General features: G+C 29.7%; 1 protein-coding gene across 1 annotated transcript in view; it reads left to right on the forward strand.

Annotated features, from left to right (window-relative positions):
• Window positions 1–12,283, forward strand: part of LOC145246034 (1-phosphatidylinositol phosphodiesterase-like) — a 60,165-nt gene extending 47,882 nt beyond the window's left edge. The window contains exon 3 of the mRNA XM_080107862.1: window positions 12,056–12,283. Within this exon, the coding sequence (XP_079963988.1) occupies window positions 12,056–12,123 (68 nt within the window). The 3' untranslated portion in view covers window positions 12,124–12,283. The remainder of the gene's footprint in view (window positions 1–12,055) is intronic.
• Window positions 12,284–18,983: the final 6,700 nt, after the last annotated feature.

Below are 18,983 nucleotides of genomic sequence, written 5' to 3' on the forward strand. Positions count from 1 at the left end.
GAGAAGATGAGCAGACAATTGGGAAAAGAAGCTGAGAAAAATGATTTTCACCGAACCAGAAGAAAATGGAAACGAGCAGTGAATCAAAGGGAGAGAAGAAAAAGAACTAAATTAATCGTGTGATATCTGCAAAGACAGGGAAGATGAAAAGGATACCTGGTCAAGGAGTTATAAAAAAACTTTTGAGCTAACTAATGAAGAGTCGAGTGAGTTGGTGGATGAAGATGTATTATTTCTGCCCTAACTCTGAGAAAGGGTGACTGATTGTGGGAGAACTGCCACTGAAGTTACTGTTGAGAGAAGATGTATGTTCCAAATCCAAGATTAGAGAACCCTGTGGCATACTATGTCTGAAGGGTCCCCAGGTGGGTGTAATGGTGATGGTTGTGTCATTAGCTAACTCTCAGGTGTTTCCTGATGGAAAATTAAGTAAAGACTACATATGAGAGGAGGTAATTGACTGATTTTACTTTCTGTTTTGTTATCGAAATGGACAAGAGAATGTGGTTGATAGTCACCAGCATAAGAACAAGAGAACATCGTATTAAAAAGATCAAGATGGTTGTTATCACCAGAGCGAAATAGTTCGCTACACTGTGATTGATCTGTAGCCATATAAAGTGTTAGGGGAACCTGGGGCAAAAACGAGATACTTAAGGGAAAAAGAACTGTCGAGTAAAAGGTAACATTGACTTATAAACCATATTCTGTGTACTGAACATTCAAAGTATTGGAAAATAATGCCACAAGAGAAAAAAAGATGAGAAATTATTTTCAAAAGAAATACAGATGATTTATTCAGCTAACTGTATTGTCCTGTTTTGCTCCATGTTTGGGGCAAAACGAGACGGATCTTGGACTGAATAAGTCAGTCTTCACAGAGCTCACAAATGAAGATTGGGGCCTTGTTGCATTCGTCTAGACCTGCACAGCCGTAGTGTGCCCATTTCCTACAGTCCCCTTGACAGGCTACCCAGCTTTCGGCACTCTCAGAGTACAGTTCGTCACAGATCAAAATAGATACATTTTGAATACCTACCCCTTTTTGATGTACGGGGATGAATAAAACAATGGTAGACGTTGGCGGCAAGGTGTTACCACGTGATCTCTTGATCAGTCTCCTCACGAAAGAACTCTTTCTCTCTCTGTTTCAGTGATCTGTGGTGTCTCGTTTTACCCCGCTATCTCATTTTGCCCCAGGTTCCCCTACTGGACTGAGATGGAGCCAAGGTAATAAGATTGACCTTGACCTTGGCCAGACAGCAACTGGCCAGAAGATATTCATAGAGAGTAAACTATTTCTGATTGTTACATTTCTTGAAACATGAGATGCATTTATTGGTGAATGAAGGTATTTGGAGGTGCGAATCTATTACAGACAAGACAGAAAAGTGCAATTTTACCTCTAACTGAAAACTCCCTCAATGTACTGTTTGGGACAGCACCAGAAGGTGATGTAAATATGATCTGGAAAAAGCTGAGTAATATCATGGAAAACCAAGAGGTACTAGCTCATGCAGCCATCAAGAGTATGTCTATATTTAATGTCATTAGGTTTGAAGTAGGTGGGAATAGAGATTAGGCAAGCTAAAAATCCAGTTGCTAACAAAATACGTATGGACTGATGAGAAACTGTAGAGTTACATAGTAGCTCATTGCTAAAAATATTTAAATTACAGAGAGACAAGAGAAAATGATTAACAGAAATAACTGTCAAGGAACAACTATCCAATAAGGAACGGTTCTAAGCAAAGTATGTGCCAAGTACACTTGCACTTAATATGTGACAATTTTGATTTTATTCAGGTTTTCAGTTTAAATTGAAGTGAAAAGATCCCAAATTTTATACATGTCTATAAACAAAGGACATAACATACAAGAGGTATTATTTGCCAATTTCCAAAAGATTTCTGCTCTTGTAACCACAAATTTCATTGCAATATATTCTTATTTTTATATTAGGAATATTATGTGGAGTTATCCCTCAGTTGATGTCTATTCTCTCTGGTTGATACCGGACCCTGACTTTGGATCAATCAACATAATGTGGGAGAAGTTCAGCTCCGTCAACAAATATTATCCCACAACTCTTTTTAGGGAGATGGAAAACACTTTGTCAATTCGATGGGCCATGAACATTGCCAAAATCGGTAATTCCAAATTAACCATCATTAGAGGTAATTACCCCCAGGGGGTTGTTGTATATTTGGGTCAGCTGTAATCAAGTTTTGACCCTTGATTGACAATAGTAAAACACTGTTGGTTTGTAATGACAGAAGTCACTGAACTTTATCCACTCTTAATTTTTGTAATTACACTATCACTTGCGCCACTCTGTGCTCGAGTGATGTCATCAAGGCAGCAAAACTTCTAAACAATCTATGACACTATAGATATGCACATTATATATATATATATATATATATATATATATATATATATATATGCACTGATATATCTTTATCTATATATACACATATATATACATCTTTATCTATATGTACATATATATATATATATATATATATATATATATATATATATATATATATATATATATATATATATATATATTAGCAAAAGTACCCGTCGTTGACTGGGTTCAAAAACAGCCTACACAAAATGGACTCTGATTTATGAAAGTATGATAGGTTGTGAAAAGGAAGGGTTGTAAAGAGCTTCGAATTTGGGGTATCAAAACCAAAGCAAAATATGATGAAAGTAAAAATAAAATAAATAAACCCCATAATTTATTAAACCATACCTGTTCACACTGAAACACTTATCACAATATTCTGTGGATCTATGTTAATCAACCTTGTTAAACTTTGTAACATATTTCCATTCTATGGAGGTTAGGCACGAACAAACACCCCATAATTTTATTATACCATATTTCTTCAAACTAAAACATAATTATCAAAGTATACTTACGCAGATAGATATGAAAAGTCTTTATTAAAGTTTGTGCCTATTTCCATTCTATAGAGGCTAGGTGCGAACGTAGACCCCACAATTTTATTATACCATCCCTATTTAAGTTAAAACATACTTATGAAAGTATTCTTATGTAAATCTATATCAAAAATACTTGTAAACGTTTTTTTTTAATTTCTAAATTTTTTATTTCCATACTTTGTGGACCAGGCTCATACACAGACCCCACAATTTTAATGAATCATCATTATGCCAGATCAAACATACCCATTCCTGTGTCTCAATACATCTTCTATCATTATATGTAATCAGTTTTCTATAATATTCAGCGATATAGGAGCCTATTCGTGACCAGACACACACACACACACACACACACACACACACACACACACAAACGTTCAGCTTTATATATATATATATATATATATATATATATATATAATATAAAAATTACAATTAAATTTACCAAAATGATCCAAGATGGTAAAACTAAAGTATATTATAAATATTAAAGAATTAATATTTATAAAGTAGTCTCAACCAGATGTAAAAGCTCGATAAAACCAAATAGGAGATAGAGCTTATAATAAGAGCAAATAGTTAATAAAACATGTTAAAAAACACTTTGAAAAAGAGTTAAAACATATTTAATCACAAATATGTTTTTAACTTTTTTCAAAGTGTTTTTAACATGTTTTATTAACTATTTGCTCTTATCTTTATCGATATGTATATATATATATATATATATATATATATATATATATATATATACAGAGGGACCCTTAAAATTGTCACCTATTGGACTATTAATCAAATTCACAATCTTTTCAGCAGTCCAACCATATCTTAATCTCTGCTCGACTTGTCCATCAAGTTTAAGTCACAAAAATCAAATTTTAAAGATTAGAGTCAGAGCTATATGTCATTGGCAGGAAGTCTGAAGTGACACGTAGAGAAGTTCAAGAAATGATTTCTTTTTAGTTGGCGAGCTACTTGGTTACTAGGAGTGACATTTATGCTTATAGTAACACTATTTTTACTACCAAGACTAATGTACCTTGCCACATATCAAGCACTGTATCCGATGATGATGATGATGATGATGATGATGATCATCATCATCATCTATGGCAAAAGTCGACCCTCAATAATATAAGACAACTTTCCAATCATACGACCAGCATTATCATCTAACATTGTAACACTTATCTACAAATAACAATCTTGCTCTCTAGGACTAGCAACTACTTCTGATCTTTCTCACAGCAACATCATCAGCATCTATTACAATACCTCTGATAGCAGCAGCGACCTTCTCCTCTACAACGAGCAGCAATTTCCAATCCTGTCCACAACATCATCATTCATTGCAGTAGCTTGGCTCTTATCAATTAGTTGCAGTGATCCTACCTGCAACATGTAATCGCAGTGTCCAACTGGCAGAAGTATTATCATTGTCATTTACTTCAACAGTTCTTTCTTAGGAATATATTTATTTCTAATGAATATGTGATACTCCTTATTTGTTATTGTATATTTATTTCTAATGAATATGTGATACTCCTTATTTGTTATTGTATATTTATTTCTAATGAATATGTGATACTCCTTATTTGTTATTGTATATTTATTTCTAATGAATAGGTGATACTCCTTATTTGTTATTGTATATTTATTTCTAATGAATATGTGATACTCCTTATTTGTTATTGTATATTTATTTCTAATGAATATGTGATACTCCTTATTTGTTATTGTATATTTATTTCTAATGAATATGTGATACTCCTTATTTGTTATTGTATATTTATTTCTAATGAATATGTGATACTCCTTATTTGTTATTGTATATTTATTTCTAATGAATATGTGATACTCCTTATTTGTTATTGTATATTTATTTCTAATGAATATGTGATACTCCTTATTTGTTATTGTATATTAATTTCTAATGAATATGTGATACTCCTTATTTGTTATCGTATATTTATTTCTAATGAATATGTGATACTCCTTATTTGTTATTGTATATTTATTTCTAATGAATATGTGATACTCCTTATTTGTTATCGTATATTTATTTCTAATGAATAGGTGATACTCCTTATTTGTTATTGTATATTTATTTCTAATGAATATGTGATACTCCTTATTTGTTATTGTATATTTATTTCTAATGAATATGTGATACTCCTTATTTGTTATTGTATATTTATTTCTAATGAATAGGTGATACTCCTTATTTGTTATTGTATATTTATTTCTAATGAATATGTGATACTCCTTATTTGTTATTGTATATTTATTTCTAATGAATATGTGATACTCCTTATTTGTTATTGTATATTTATTTCTAATGAATATGTGATACTCCTTATTTGTTATTGTATATTTATTTCTAATGAATATGTGATACTCCTTATTTGTTATTGTATATTTATTTCTAATGAATATGTGATACTCCTTATTTGTTATTGTATATTTATTTCTAATGAATATGTGATACTCCTTATTTGTTATTGTGTGTTTATTTCTAATGAATATGTGATACTCCTTATTTGTTATTGTATATTTATTTCTAATGAATAGGTGATACTCCTTATTTGTTATTGTGTGTTTATTTCTAATGAATATGTGATACTCCTTATTTGTTATCGTATATTTATTTCTAATGAATAGGTGATACTCCTTATTTGTTATTGTATATTTATTTCTAATGAATATGTGATACTCCTTATTTGTTATTGTATATTTATTTCTAATGAATATGTGATACTCCTTATTTGTTATTCTATTATTTCTAATGAATAGGTGATACTCCTTATTTGTTATTGTGTGTTTATTTCTAATGAATATGCGATACTCCTTATTTGTTATCGTATATTTATTTCTAATGAATAGGTGATACTCCTTATTTGTTATTGTATATTTATTTCTAATGAATATGCGATACTCCTTATTTGTTATCGTATATTTATTTCTAATGAATAGGTGATACTCCTTATTTGTTATTGTATATTTATTTCTAATGAATATGTGATACTCCTTATTTGTTATTGTGTGTTTATTTCTAATGAATATGCGATACTCCTTATTTGTTATCGTATATTTATTTCTAATGAATATGTGATACTCCTTATTTGTTATTGTATATTTATTTCTAATGAATAGGTGATACTCCTTATTTGTTATCGTATATTTATTTCTAATGAATACGTGATACTCCTTATTTGTTATTGTGTGTTTATTTCTAATGAATATGCGATACTCCTTATTTGTTATTGTATATTTATTTCTAATGAATATGCGATACTCCTTATTTGTTATTGTATATTTATTTCTAATGAATATGTGATACTCCTTATTTGTTATTGTATATTTATTTCTAATGAATATGTGATACTCCTTATTTGTTATTGTATATTTATTTCTAATGAATATATGATACTCCTTATTTGTTATTGTATATTTATTTCTAATGAATATGTGATACTCCTTATTTGTTATTGTATATTTATTTCTAATGAATATGTGATACTCCTTATTTGTTATTGTATATTTATTTCTAATGAATATGCGATACTCCTTATTTGTTATTGTATATTTATTTCTAATGAATATGTGATACTCCTTATTTGTTATTGTATATTTATTTCTAATGAATATGTGATACTCCTTATTTGTTATTGTGTGTTTATTTCTAATGAATATGTGATACTCCTTATTTGTTATTGTATATTTATTTCTAATGAATATGTGATACTCCTTATTTGTTATTGTGTGTTTATTTCTAATGAATATGTGATACTCCTTATTTGTTATTGTATATTTATTTCTAATGAATAGGTGATACTCCTTATTTGTTATTGTGTGTTTATTTCTAATGAATATGTGATACTCCTTATTTGTTATCGTATATTTATTTCTAATGAATAGGTGATACTCCTTATTTGTTATTGTATATTTATTTCTAATGAATATGTGATACTCCTTATTTGTTATTGTATATTTATTTCTAATGAATATGTGATACTCCTTATTTGTTATTCTATTATTTCTAATGAATAGGTGATACTCCTTATTTGTTATTGTGTGTTTATTTCTAATGAATATGCGATACTCCTTATTTGTTATCGTATATTTATTTCTAATGAATAGGTGATACTCCTTATTTGTTATTGTATATTTATTTCTAATGAATATGCGATACTCCTTATTTGTTATCGTATATTTATTTCTAATGAATAGGTGATACTCCTTATTTGTTATTGTATATTTATTTCTAATGAATATGTGATACTCCTTATTTGTTATTGTGTGTTTATTTCTAATGAATATGCGATACTCCTTATTTGTTATCGTATATTTATTTCTAATGAATATGTGATACTCCTTATTTGTTATTGTATATTTATTTCTAATGAATAGGTGATACTCCTTATTTGTTATTGTATATTTATTTCTAATGAATATGTGATACTCCTTATTTGTTATTGTGTGTTTATTTCTAATGAATATGCGATACTCCTTATTTGTTATTGTATATTTATTTCTAATGAATATGCGATACTCTTTATTTGTTATTGTATATTTATTTCTAATGAATATGTGATACTCCTTATTTGTTATTGTGTGTTTATTTCTAATGAATATGCGATACTCCTTATTTGTTATTGTATATTTATTTCTAATGAATATGTGATACTCCTTATTTGTTATTGTATATTTATTTCTAATGAATAGGTGATACTCCTTATTTGTTATTGTATATTTATTTCTAATGAATATGTGATACTCCTTATTTGTTATTGTATATTTATTTCTAATGAATATGTGATACTCCTTATTTGTTATTGTATATTTATTTCTAATGAATATGTGATACTCCTTATTTGTTATTGTATATTTATTTCTAATGAATATGTGATACTCCTTATTTGTTATTGTATATTTATTTCTAATGAATATGTGATACTCCTTATTTGTTATTGTATATTTATTTCTAATGAATATGTGATACTCCTTATTTCTTATTGTATAATAATTTCTAATCAATATGTGATACTCCTTATTTGTTATCGTATATTTATTTCTAATGAATATGTGATACTCCTTATTTGTTATTGTATATTTATTTCTAATGAATATGTGATACTCCTTATTTGTTATCGTATATTTATTTCTAATGAATAGGTGATACTCCTTATTTGTTATTGTATATTTATTTCTAATGAATATGTGATACTCCTTATTTGTTATTGTATATTTATTTCTAATGAATATGTGATACTCCTTATTTGTTATTGTATATTTATTTCTAATGAATAGGTGATACTCCTTATTTGTTATTGTATATTTATTTCTAATGAATATGTGATACTCCTTATTTGTTATTGTATATTTATTTCTAATGAATATGTGATACTCCTTATTTGTTATTGTATATTTATTTCTAATGAATATGTGATACTCCTTATTTGTTATTGTATATTTATTTCTAATGAATATGTGATACTCCTTATTTGTTATTGTATATTTATTTCTAATGAATATGTGATACTCCTTATCTGTTATTGTGTGTTTATTTCTAATGAATATGTGATACTCCTTATTTGTTATTGTATATTTATTTCTAATGAATATGTGATACTCCTTATTTGTTATTGTGTGTTTATTTCTAATGAATATGTGATACTCCTTATTTGTTATTGTATATTTATTTCTAATGAATAGGTGATACTCCTTATTTGTTATTGTGTGTTTATTTCTAATGAATATGTGATACTCCTTATTTGTTATCGTATATTTATTTCTAATGAATAGGTGATACTCCTTATTTGTTATTGTATATTTATTTCTAATGAATATGTGATACTCCTTATTTGTTATTGTATATTTATTTCTAATGAATATGTGATACTCCTTATTTGTTATTCTATTATTTCTAATGAATAGGTGATACTCCTTATTTGTTATTGTGTGTTTATTTCTAATGAATATGCGATACTCCTTATTTGTTATCGTATATTTATTTCTAATGAATAGGTGATACTCCTTATTTGTTATTGTATATTTATTTCTAATGAATATGCGATACTCCTTATTTGTTATCGTATATTTATTTCTAATGAATAGGTGATACTCCTTATTTGTTATTGTATATTTATTTCTAATGAATATGTGATACTCCTTATTTGTTATTGTGTGTTTATTTCTAATGAATATGCGATACTCCTTATTTGTTATCGTATATTTATTTCTAATGAATATGTGATACTCCTTATTTGTTATTGTATATTTATTTCTAATGAATAGGTGATACTCCTTATTTGTTATCGTATATTTATTTCTAATGAATACGTGATACTCCTTATTTGTTATTGTGTGTTTATTTCTAATGAATATGCGATACTCCTTATTTGTTATTGTATATTTATTTCTAATGAATATGCGATACTCCTTATTTGTTATTGTATATTTATTTCTAATGAATATGTGATACTCCTTATTTGTTATTGTATATTTATTTCTAATGAATATGTGATACTCCTTATTTGTTATTGTATATTTATTTCTAATGAATATATGATACTCCTTATTTGTTATTGTATATTTATTTCTAATGAATATGTGATACTCCTTATTTGTTATTGTATATTTATTTCTAATGAATATGTGATACTCCTTATTTGTTATTGTATATTTATTTCTAATGAATATGCGATACTCCTTATTTGTTATTGTATATTTATTTCTAATGAATATGTGATACTCCTTATTTGTTATTGTATATTTATTTCTAATGAATATGTGATACTCCTTATTTGTTATTGTGTGTTTATTTCTAATGAATATGTGATACTCCTTATTTGTTATTGTATATTTATTTCTAATGAATATGTGATACTCCTTATTTGTTATTGTGTGTTTATTTCTAATGAATATGTGATACTCCTTATTTGTTATTGTATATTTATTTCTAATGAATAGGTGATACTCCTTATTTGTTATTGTGTGTTTATTTCTAATGAATATGTGATACTCCTTATTTGTTATCGTATATTTATTTCTAATGAATAGGTGATACTCCTTATTTGTTATTGTATATTTATTTCTAATGAATATGTGATACTCCTTATTTGTTATTGTATATTTATTTCTAATGAATATGTGATACTCCTTATTTGTTATTCTATTATTTCTAATGAATAGGTGATACTCCTTATTTGTTATTGTGTGTTTATTTCTAATGAATATGCGATACTCCTTATTTGTTATCGTATATTTATTTCTAATGAATAGGTGATACTCCTTATTTGTTATTGTATATTTATTTCTAATGAATATGCGATACTCCTTATTTGTTATCGTATATTTATTTCTAATGAATAGGTGATACTCCTTATTTGTTATTGTATATTTATTTCTAATGAATATGTGATACTCCTTATTTGTTATTGTGTGTTTATTTCTAATGAATATGCGATACTCCTTATTTGTTATCGTATATTTATTTCTAATGAATATGTGATACTCCTTATTTGTTATTGTATATTTATTTCTAATGAATAGGTGATACTCCTTATTTGTTATTGTATATTTATTTCTAATGAATATGTGATACTCCTTATTTGTTATTGTGTGTTTATTTCTAATGAATATGCGATACTCCTTATTTGTTATTGTATATTTATTTCTAATGAATATGCGATACTCTTTATTTGTTATTGTATATTTATTTCTAATGAATATGTGATACTCCTTATTTGTTATTGTGTGTTTATTTCTAATGAATATGCGATACTCCTTATTTGTTATTGTATATTTATTTCTAATGAATATGTGATACTCCTTATTTGTTATTGTATATTTATTTCTAATGAATAGGTGATACTCCTTATTTGTTATTGTATATTTATTTCTAATGAATAGGTGATACTCCTTATTTGTTATTGTACACCTGTGCTGTTTCTTTTTTGTCATTTGTTGCATTTCCTCACATCTTTATAAATCTTTTCTCCTTGTTTGTCAGAGTTGTGATACACTCAGTGATTGGTCGTCATCATCATCAGTGGCACTGCTTCAACTGCAATAAAGGTGTTGCAACAACAATATGCTTCCTTTTTTGTAAGAAACTAAGAAAATTCCATTGTGACACAATCAGATCTCAATGGTGATCTAAAATTTAAACAACACTGGAACAAAACTATCAAAACACTCTTTCAACTGTACGAATCTTTTTTCTTATCTGGCCAGCTAATTTTTTCAGTCTATCTTGCTGTGGTTGTATCTCGTCTCTTATTCAGGGTCAGGGTTCACGTATGCAAATTATTAAAACCTATAAAAACACTCAACTCTAAACATGCGCCTTTTCTCTTTTACAAATGACCCCTCAACAAGCTAGACATTGCGGACATTTCAAATTTGGTAAGTGCTTTTCTCTATCATCACACTTTTATACAACCAACTTGCTGCCTAAACAATCTATCGCATTAATTATTTCATTTGCCCTTTTTTGACTAGAATCTTTTTTAAATGGTCTTCCATCGCATTCTTTAGTTCTTCCGTCGACAAACTGGTGTCATTTCTTAATAGGTTATATATTAATGGCAATCATTTTTTTTCTTTTTTTCTGTTTTGATTTCTACATCAGTTGATTTCTAAAAGGCTTTTGATTCCATCACCGAGGAATATTGTGATACTTCAGCCAAAAAGATGGTCGATGCAGTAAACATACTCTACAAGGACACCGTGGCACAAGTGGTTACATCAGATGGAGAAATAGACTTCTAAGAATCCACCAACAATACATCGACTAATTTTATGTGGAGAAAGTTTTTTAGGAGACATTTTTCTCATAAACTTCTGATGTTAGTATAAAAATGCTAAAATTTGAAACATGCTAATTTAACTGCTTCTTCGATTAGCTGAAAAACTATAACGACTTTTGCATTACTTTGTATTTTCACATCATGATTTCAAATTTTGTCAAAACATCAAATCGAACTGACACGTCAGAGCACACGCAAACGCACACACAGATACGGCTACACAATATATTATGGTCTGTATTCTGTTTTGCTAACTTTTCTGTATTCACTATCTTTTCTAGGAAGGCCGAATGCAGCACAAGGTCACAAGGATGCTGAAGGTCGGTCTGAAAAAAAAAACCCTGCCTGAATTGAACGCTTGCTTGCAAATCAAATTATTTTCTTAAGCAGATAGAAAACGAAATATACCTGCAACGGTTGTGTTCACCGTTTTACTTTGTCTTTCTCTTCTCTATTTACATTTCTGTAAACGCCCTGAATTGATGTTGCCAAACTTGAACAGCTAAAAAAAATTGCCAATTTGCCAAAAATTGTCTTTGCTATTTTTCATTTTTCTGCATTAATGAATGTCTATTAGAAGTGTTAGAAGTGAGTTTATTATTATACTATTATCTGCACACTAGAGGGGAGGGGGGGGGGCTTCACCCGGTCGTAAAATACACTTAAATATAATATATCTATTTGTCCAGATTTCGTATATATTATTATAGAGTCATGATTTCAAAAGTTAAAAAAAAAAAACAAAAAACAAAAAACAAAAACGTATTTGGGTGCAATCAGCTAGAATCAAAACCGAATGCAAAACTGTATCATTCAAAGCTGGTGACGTTACCACTGTACCAACGTGACTAAAAATTAAAAATAAACAAAGATGAATGTACATAATGATTTTTTGCAATTTTGATCCATTTTTGACCCCTTTAAAAGTATTTTAATGCACAAAAGACTCATAAAAGAATGGTCCATAAAAAATTCAATCATTTGAGGACCATAGCGCCGCCGCTCTGCGATTTTTAGTTTTGAAAGAGATAGAGTTTGAAAATATGGAGACAGACAGACAGATAGCCTTTTATATATTAGATTTGTGGTTAGTGTGCCAGCAATATATGTTTTTTTTTTAATTAAATAAGTTCTGCTTATTGACCGACACCAGTGAGATGATGGGTGGTGAAGTGGTTAATGACATGAACTGACAACCTGCGTGTGCCAAGTTCGAATCCAGTTTGTTCCACAAACGCTTTCATTTAGGATGTCAACAACCTTTACATGGTTTCACCCGTAAGTACCCGATTTCTTTCTAGAAAGAAATCTGACTAGAAGGATATCGGAAAAACCAATGCAAACAATAGAATCATTCGTGTTGTAACTCCTGGTTTGGTAGAGTTATTTTTTATGACTGTTGCATCTTTTGGGGTTTACCAAGAACCGACAATCAATATAATCAATATACGACGAGAATATATACGTGCTTATCAAAAAAATTATAAATGCTGAAGGAAATGGTGTGCATGTGTATTAAAATGAATATTATCAATGAAATATTGAGGAAGATGAGATTAACAAAATATTTATATCAATAAGATTTTACATAAGTCATTTTTAGAAAAAAAAGATTGTTCATTTATTAAACATGACACGAGATTAAAAGATGTGTATGTCAGTATGTTCATAGTGTGAGTAATATGCGTATGTGAGTAACAACCACTGTGGCACTGTGTATGTATGCGGCCATCTTGTTTTATTAGTGTGTGTGTTTGTGGGTTGCTTCTGTTATCTTATTAGTGTGTCAGAACATGTGCATGAGATGATGTCATTTATATGTGCATTTATAATGTTCCTTTCATTTCTTCTCCCTCAAACAAAGGTCCCCGAATGGGGGAAGCACACGTTGTGGTCCTCTTCTGATGCCATATAATTACTGAAACGATGGAAATCTTCCTAAGATTCCAATTTCTTTTCGTGTGGTACATAAGACTCTGGCATTCTGTTATCTTCTCCTTTTCAGCTCTATTTAAGTCAGCATAATTAAAAATACTGACTTAAATGATGGTTGCTACTTTTTTCCTCTTATTCCATATCCTCTACCTGTATAAGAACCAAGTAATGGAATACTGTTGCCACATCAGGGCAGGAGCTGCTTGGTGCACCCTATCTTGTCTTGATAGAGTTCAAAACCAATTTCAAAACCTAATAGGTTATGCCGTTTTCTCTGCCACGCAATGTCTTTTCCACAGAAAGCCTGTTTCTACTCTATTGTTATTTTTATGGTAAGTGCTCGTCTGAGCTCTAATATATAACTACTATCAACAATTCCCCCCACTCTCTATCTGTGCCTAAATATAAATCCAGATTCCATGAACAAAGCTTCTTTTCTAGAACTGCCCACCTGTGGAACACTGTTCCACTAGCCGGCTTCCTTGGCAATTACAATATGGGAGCCTTCAAGTCCAATGCAAACAAGTTCTTGTTGAGCTGTCTCTTTAAATAATCCAAATTCTTCTCAATCAACACCATTAACGATTACTAAACTACCACCTTAATCCTTATCCTTATTACTAAACGACTCATTCTTTAACCCTTATCCTTGAGTGACTTTTAGGCCTTAATAAATGGTGACTCCTTGTAAAAAATATCACTATGTCAACTTTAGCATTTTAAAAATGCATAGTCATAATAAATGATGTATAACTTATTTCCTACTGTATATTCTGATATATATTTCCAGAACTTACTGCTACGCTGGCTATTCAATATTTTACAGATCATCCAGTGGAGATATTTGAACCCGCCAATGCGTTTTCCAGCAAAATCTTGCAACTGTCCTTGTTCATGTTTTTTCCTGCATCTTTTCGTTTGATAGGTTTTATAAATCGTCCATATAGCTGCCTCTCTTCCTGTTTTGATTTTCTCACCTTTCTATTTTCTGTTTTGCTGCTCCCCAAATTATTCACCTTGCCGTTTTGACAGCAGTGATCAGCTTCTCTGTATTTTGTGTTATGTATTTTTATAATCCTGCTTTTGTATTGTTCACACACATTGTTCAATATTTACAAGTTATTTTCCTTCATCTTTCTTTTTTGAATAGGGTCAATGAGTATCAACTTTCAAGCACAGTGCATTGTGTATAGTCATTAGTTTCCTGGTTCATTGATTTATTTACTAAAATTCTTCTTCTGTTCAATTTATGAAGAATCCAGATATCTTATTAGTGATACTACTAAAATATTTATTCATTTCATTTAAGTTCTACTTCATCATTTATTTTTTAGGGGCTTCTTATTTTTCTCAGATATTCTGCTCTAATCATTTCATTTATTTTATTTCTTGTAATTTGATGGTGTTAGGTTTCACAATGTCCAGGTATTTATAGTTATACATTCACCAAGTGATCTCATTACATGTTAACTGAACAATTCTATGCCTTCCACTGTTTCTTGTTTTCCCTTGTTCATTCTTCAGCTTCTACTAGTCCTAAAATAAAATTTTGTTTTACTTATCTAATTTTTATTTATTTTTGTATGCCTGTCCCTCTGACAGTTATTTATAGAATCCAAAACTATTCATGTCAAAGAGAGGTGAAAATTTTAATTCTATTACTGCTAGTATAGGGTAAAATTTATGCTGCTGCTGCTACTACTCTTCCTTCTCAAACACACACAGACATACACTTATACATAGAGATAACTTGAATACCTACTGAAGAGAACTTGAGTATTTACATAGACACCATCCTCAGGTGTCTTCGACTCTGACATGAGGATTCTTTTCATTAGAAATAAACCTTTTACCAAATTTTAAAAAATGTGGGCTGTCTCCTCAAGCTATCCCCCAGATTGTGGACAGGGGTACTCACTTTATTAATTAAGGGCAGCTTTGTATCGCAAATAAAAAGCTGTTGACAATGAGGAATCATATTAAAAAATATGAAGAAAAGTAAAATCCTGTACTGGCAGGTTGGCACCTAGGATAAAAAGGGACCCTCAACCTGTTTATACACCAAACGGGAAGAGGTGTAAATCATTGTTGGCCTCTGGAAATGACAGCCATGACAGAGGCCAACCAGGGTCTGCCACATCTTACCAGAAGTCCTGGGCCGGTATTCCCATCAACAAGAAATAAGAAAATAAGAAGCATAAAAGCCAGACCATGGTCTGTTGCTGAAAACAAGGTGTTGCTGTTTTTCTACCACTAAGTGGAACAAAACAACAAACCAAATCCTGACCAAAAAAATATATATAGTAGCACCAGCCTTGATTGATTACATAAAATGGTGGTGAAAAGTCAAGAAGGATAGGGAAAAACGGGGAGGTAGAGCACAATCCTGACTTAAACTGAAGAGTACTGGAATTTTGAAGAGGCTTATTTCCACTAAAAATTCTAGAGAAACGGCTATTTGATTTCTCATGAATAATGACTATTGAGTCATTATCCATGAGAAAATGCAAAATGCTTTACAATTAAAAAAGGTGGGGGTTTGAGGAGACTTGTTGTCAGTTAGACTCTAGGATATGTTATTAATAGTGAGCAATCACTGATAACGACTTGTGGAAATTCGTAGTGATAGGCACGGCCAAAACGAAAGGAGGAAGTAAGTATTTTTTTGATGGAGACTCTTTTTAAAAAATCTACCAAAAATCAAGTAATTATCCAATCAATACGAAATTTTCAGCGATTATTAAGTGAAGAATGAATGGTGTATTTTTTTTTTCATCGATTTATATATATATATATATATATATATATATATATATATATATATATATATATATATATATATATATATGATGAAAATAATGGAAATAGTATTCCGACAAAATAGAGAAAATAAAAAGGAACAAACCGTATTATGTGTTCATCAATGTTTCGTCTTTATTTCGAGACTTCCTCTGGATGAATGAGATTAAGAAACAAAAAATACCAGTACAAAATATTTGAAAATGTTTCACGTGCACAGTGTGACGCAGTTCTATTTCAGAGAAATGGAAAAAGACGTTGGAAATTCAAAAAGGAGGGGGAGGGCTGGCGCTGTTAAAGAGAAGGAAATTTTAGTGACGTCATATAGTCGTTAATGTAATTTTCAAACTATGAACGCAAGTTAATATTCTTATTGGGAAAAAGATATATCTGTTGAAATTCAAATATAAGTTTTTAACAGAAATGAAATGTGTGTTTTTTATGTAATTTATTGATTGAGATTATGTGTTAATTATCACAGGGGGTGTTTGAATGGTGTGAGAAAGTTAACCTATGTCTACAGTTAAATAATTTTATTTTAATAAAAGTTTACTTATTAATGGCACTATGTTATAGAAACCTCCACGTTTTTTAATAGTGCTTGAAATTGCGATAAGCGCAGATTCAAGAGGTCTCCGGCGCGGTTTATTTGAAATAAATTTAACTACTTTTGCTTGTTTAAAGTCAAAGGCGTGGTTTTGTTGCAATGAATGCGAGAATAATGCACTTAGAGAATTGCTATTTTTTATATCTCTTTTATGTTCATTGAGCCTTTTTTCCAATTTACGCTGAGTTTCACCAACGTATTTATGATGGCAATTATGGCAAGGGATGGAGATATATACACTATTCCTTGCCATAATTGCCATCATAAATACGTTGGTGAAACTCAGCGTAAATTGGAAAAAAGGCTCAATGAACATAAAAGAGATATAAAAAATAGCAATTCTCTAAGTGCATTATTCTCGCATTCATTGCAACATAACCACGCCTTTGACTTTAAACAAGCAAAAGTAGTTAAATTTATTTCAAATAAACCGCGCCGGAGACCTCTTGAATCTGCGCTTATCGCAATTTCAAGCACTATTAAAAAACGTGGAGGTTTCTATAACATAGCGCCATTAATAAGTAAACTTTTATTAAAATAACATTATTTAACTGTAGACACAGGTTAACTTCTCACACCATTCAAACACCCCCTGTGATAATTAACACATAATCTCAATCAATAAATTACATAAAAAACACACATTTCATTTCTGTTACAAACTTATATTTGAATTTCAACAGATATATCTTTTTCTCAATAAGAATATTAACTTGCATTCATAGTTCTAAAATTACATTAACGACTATATGACGTCACTAAAATTTCCTTCTCTTTAACAGCGCCAGCCCTCCCCCTCCTTTTTGAATTTCCAACGTCTTTTTCCGTTTCTCTGAAATAGAACTGCGTCACACTGTGCACGTGAAACATTTTCAAATATTTTGTACTGGTATTTTTTGTTTCTTAATCTCATTCATCCAGAGGAAGTCTCGAAATAAAGACGAAACGTTGATGAACACATAATACGGTTTGTTCCTTTTTATTTTCTCTCTCTCTCTCTCTCTCTCTCTCTCTCTCTCTCTCTCTCTCTGTATATATATATATATATGTGAATGTGTCTGTATCTGTGTATTTGTGTGTCTGCATGTCTGTGTACATTTCCCTACGCAATAACTGTCAATTTTTAGTCTACAGACTCGAAATTTGATATACAGGGTACTGAGATTTGGAAAAATCGATGTTATCGGTTTTTAGCCAGAAATTTGGCGATTAATGGGTTGAAGTTCAACGATTTAATCTTTGAGAACTCTACCAAACTCCTCCGACAATTTTGGGTCTACGCACTTGAAATTTTAGATATAGGTTCCTTGGACATGGATCTAAGTTAATAACTTGATTTGAGCTCAAAACAATAAATTTTAAGGGGTCATGATAGGGGTCAAAGTTTAAAAATTGACCACTTTTTTTTTTTTTTTGCTCAATATACATCTCCAAATACCCGGGCAACGCAGGGTACCCATGCTAGTATATCTATAAAAGTGAACGTGTGTGTGTGTGTGTATGTGTGTGTGTGCATTTTCCTACGCAATAACTCTGTCAATTTTGAGTCTGTAGACTGAAAATTGTATATGCAGGGTACTGAGATTTGGGAAAATCTTTGTAATCAGTTTTCGGCCAGAAATTAGGTTGTTAAAGGGGTCAAAGTTCAACGATTTGACCTTTGAGAACTCTACCAAATAATCAACGCCGGGATGAAATGCTAGTGTATATATATATATATATATATATATATATATATATATATATATATACACTAGTGTATATATATATATATATATATATATATATATACACTAGTGTATATATATATATATATATATATACACACTAGTGTATATATATATACACTAGTGTATATATATATATAT

This window comes from Euprymna scolopes, chromosome 23 (genome assembly GCF_053919585.1).
Source record: "Euprymna scolopes isolate OS-2025 chromosome 23, ASM5391958v1, whole genome shotgun sequence".
NCBI lineage: Eukaryota > Metazoa > Mollusca > Cephalopoda > Sepiida > Sepiolidae > Euprymna > Euprymna scolopes.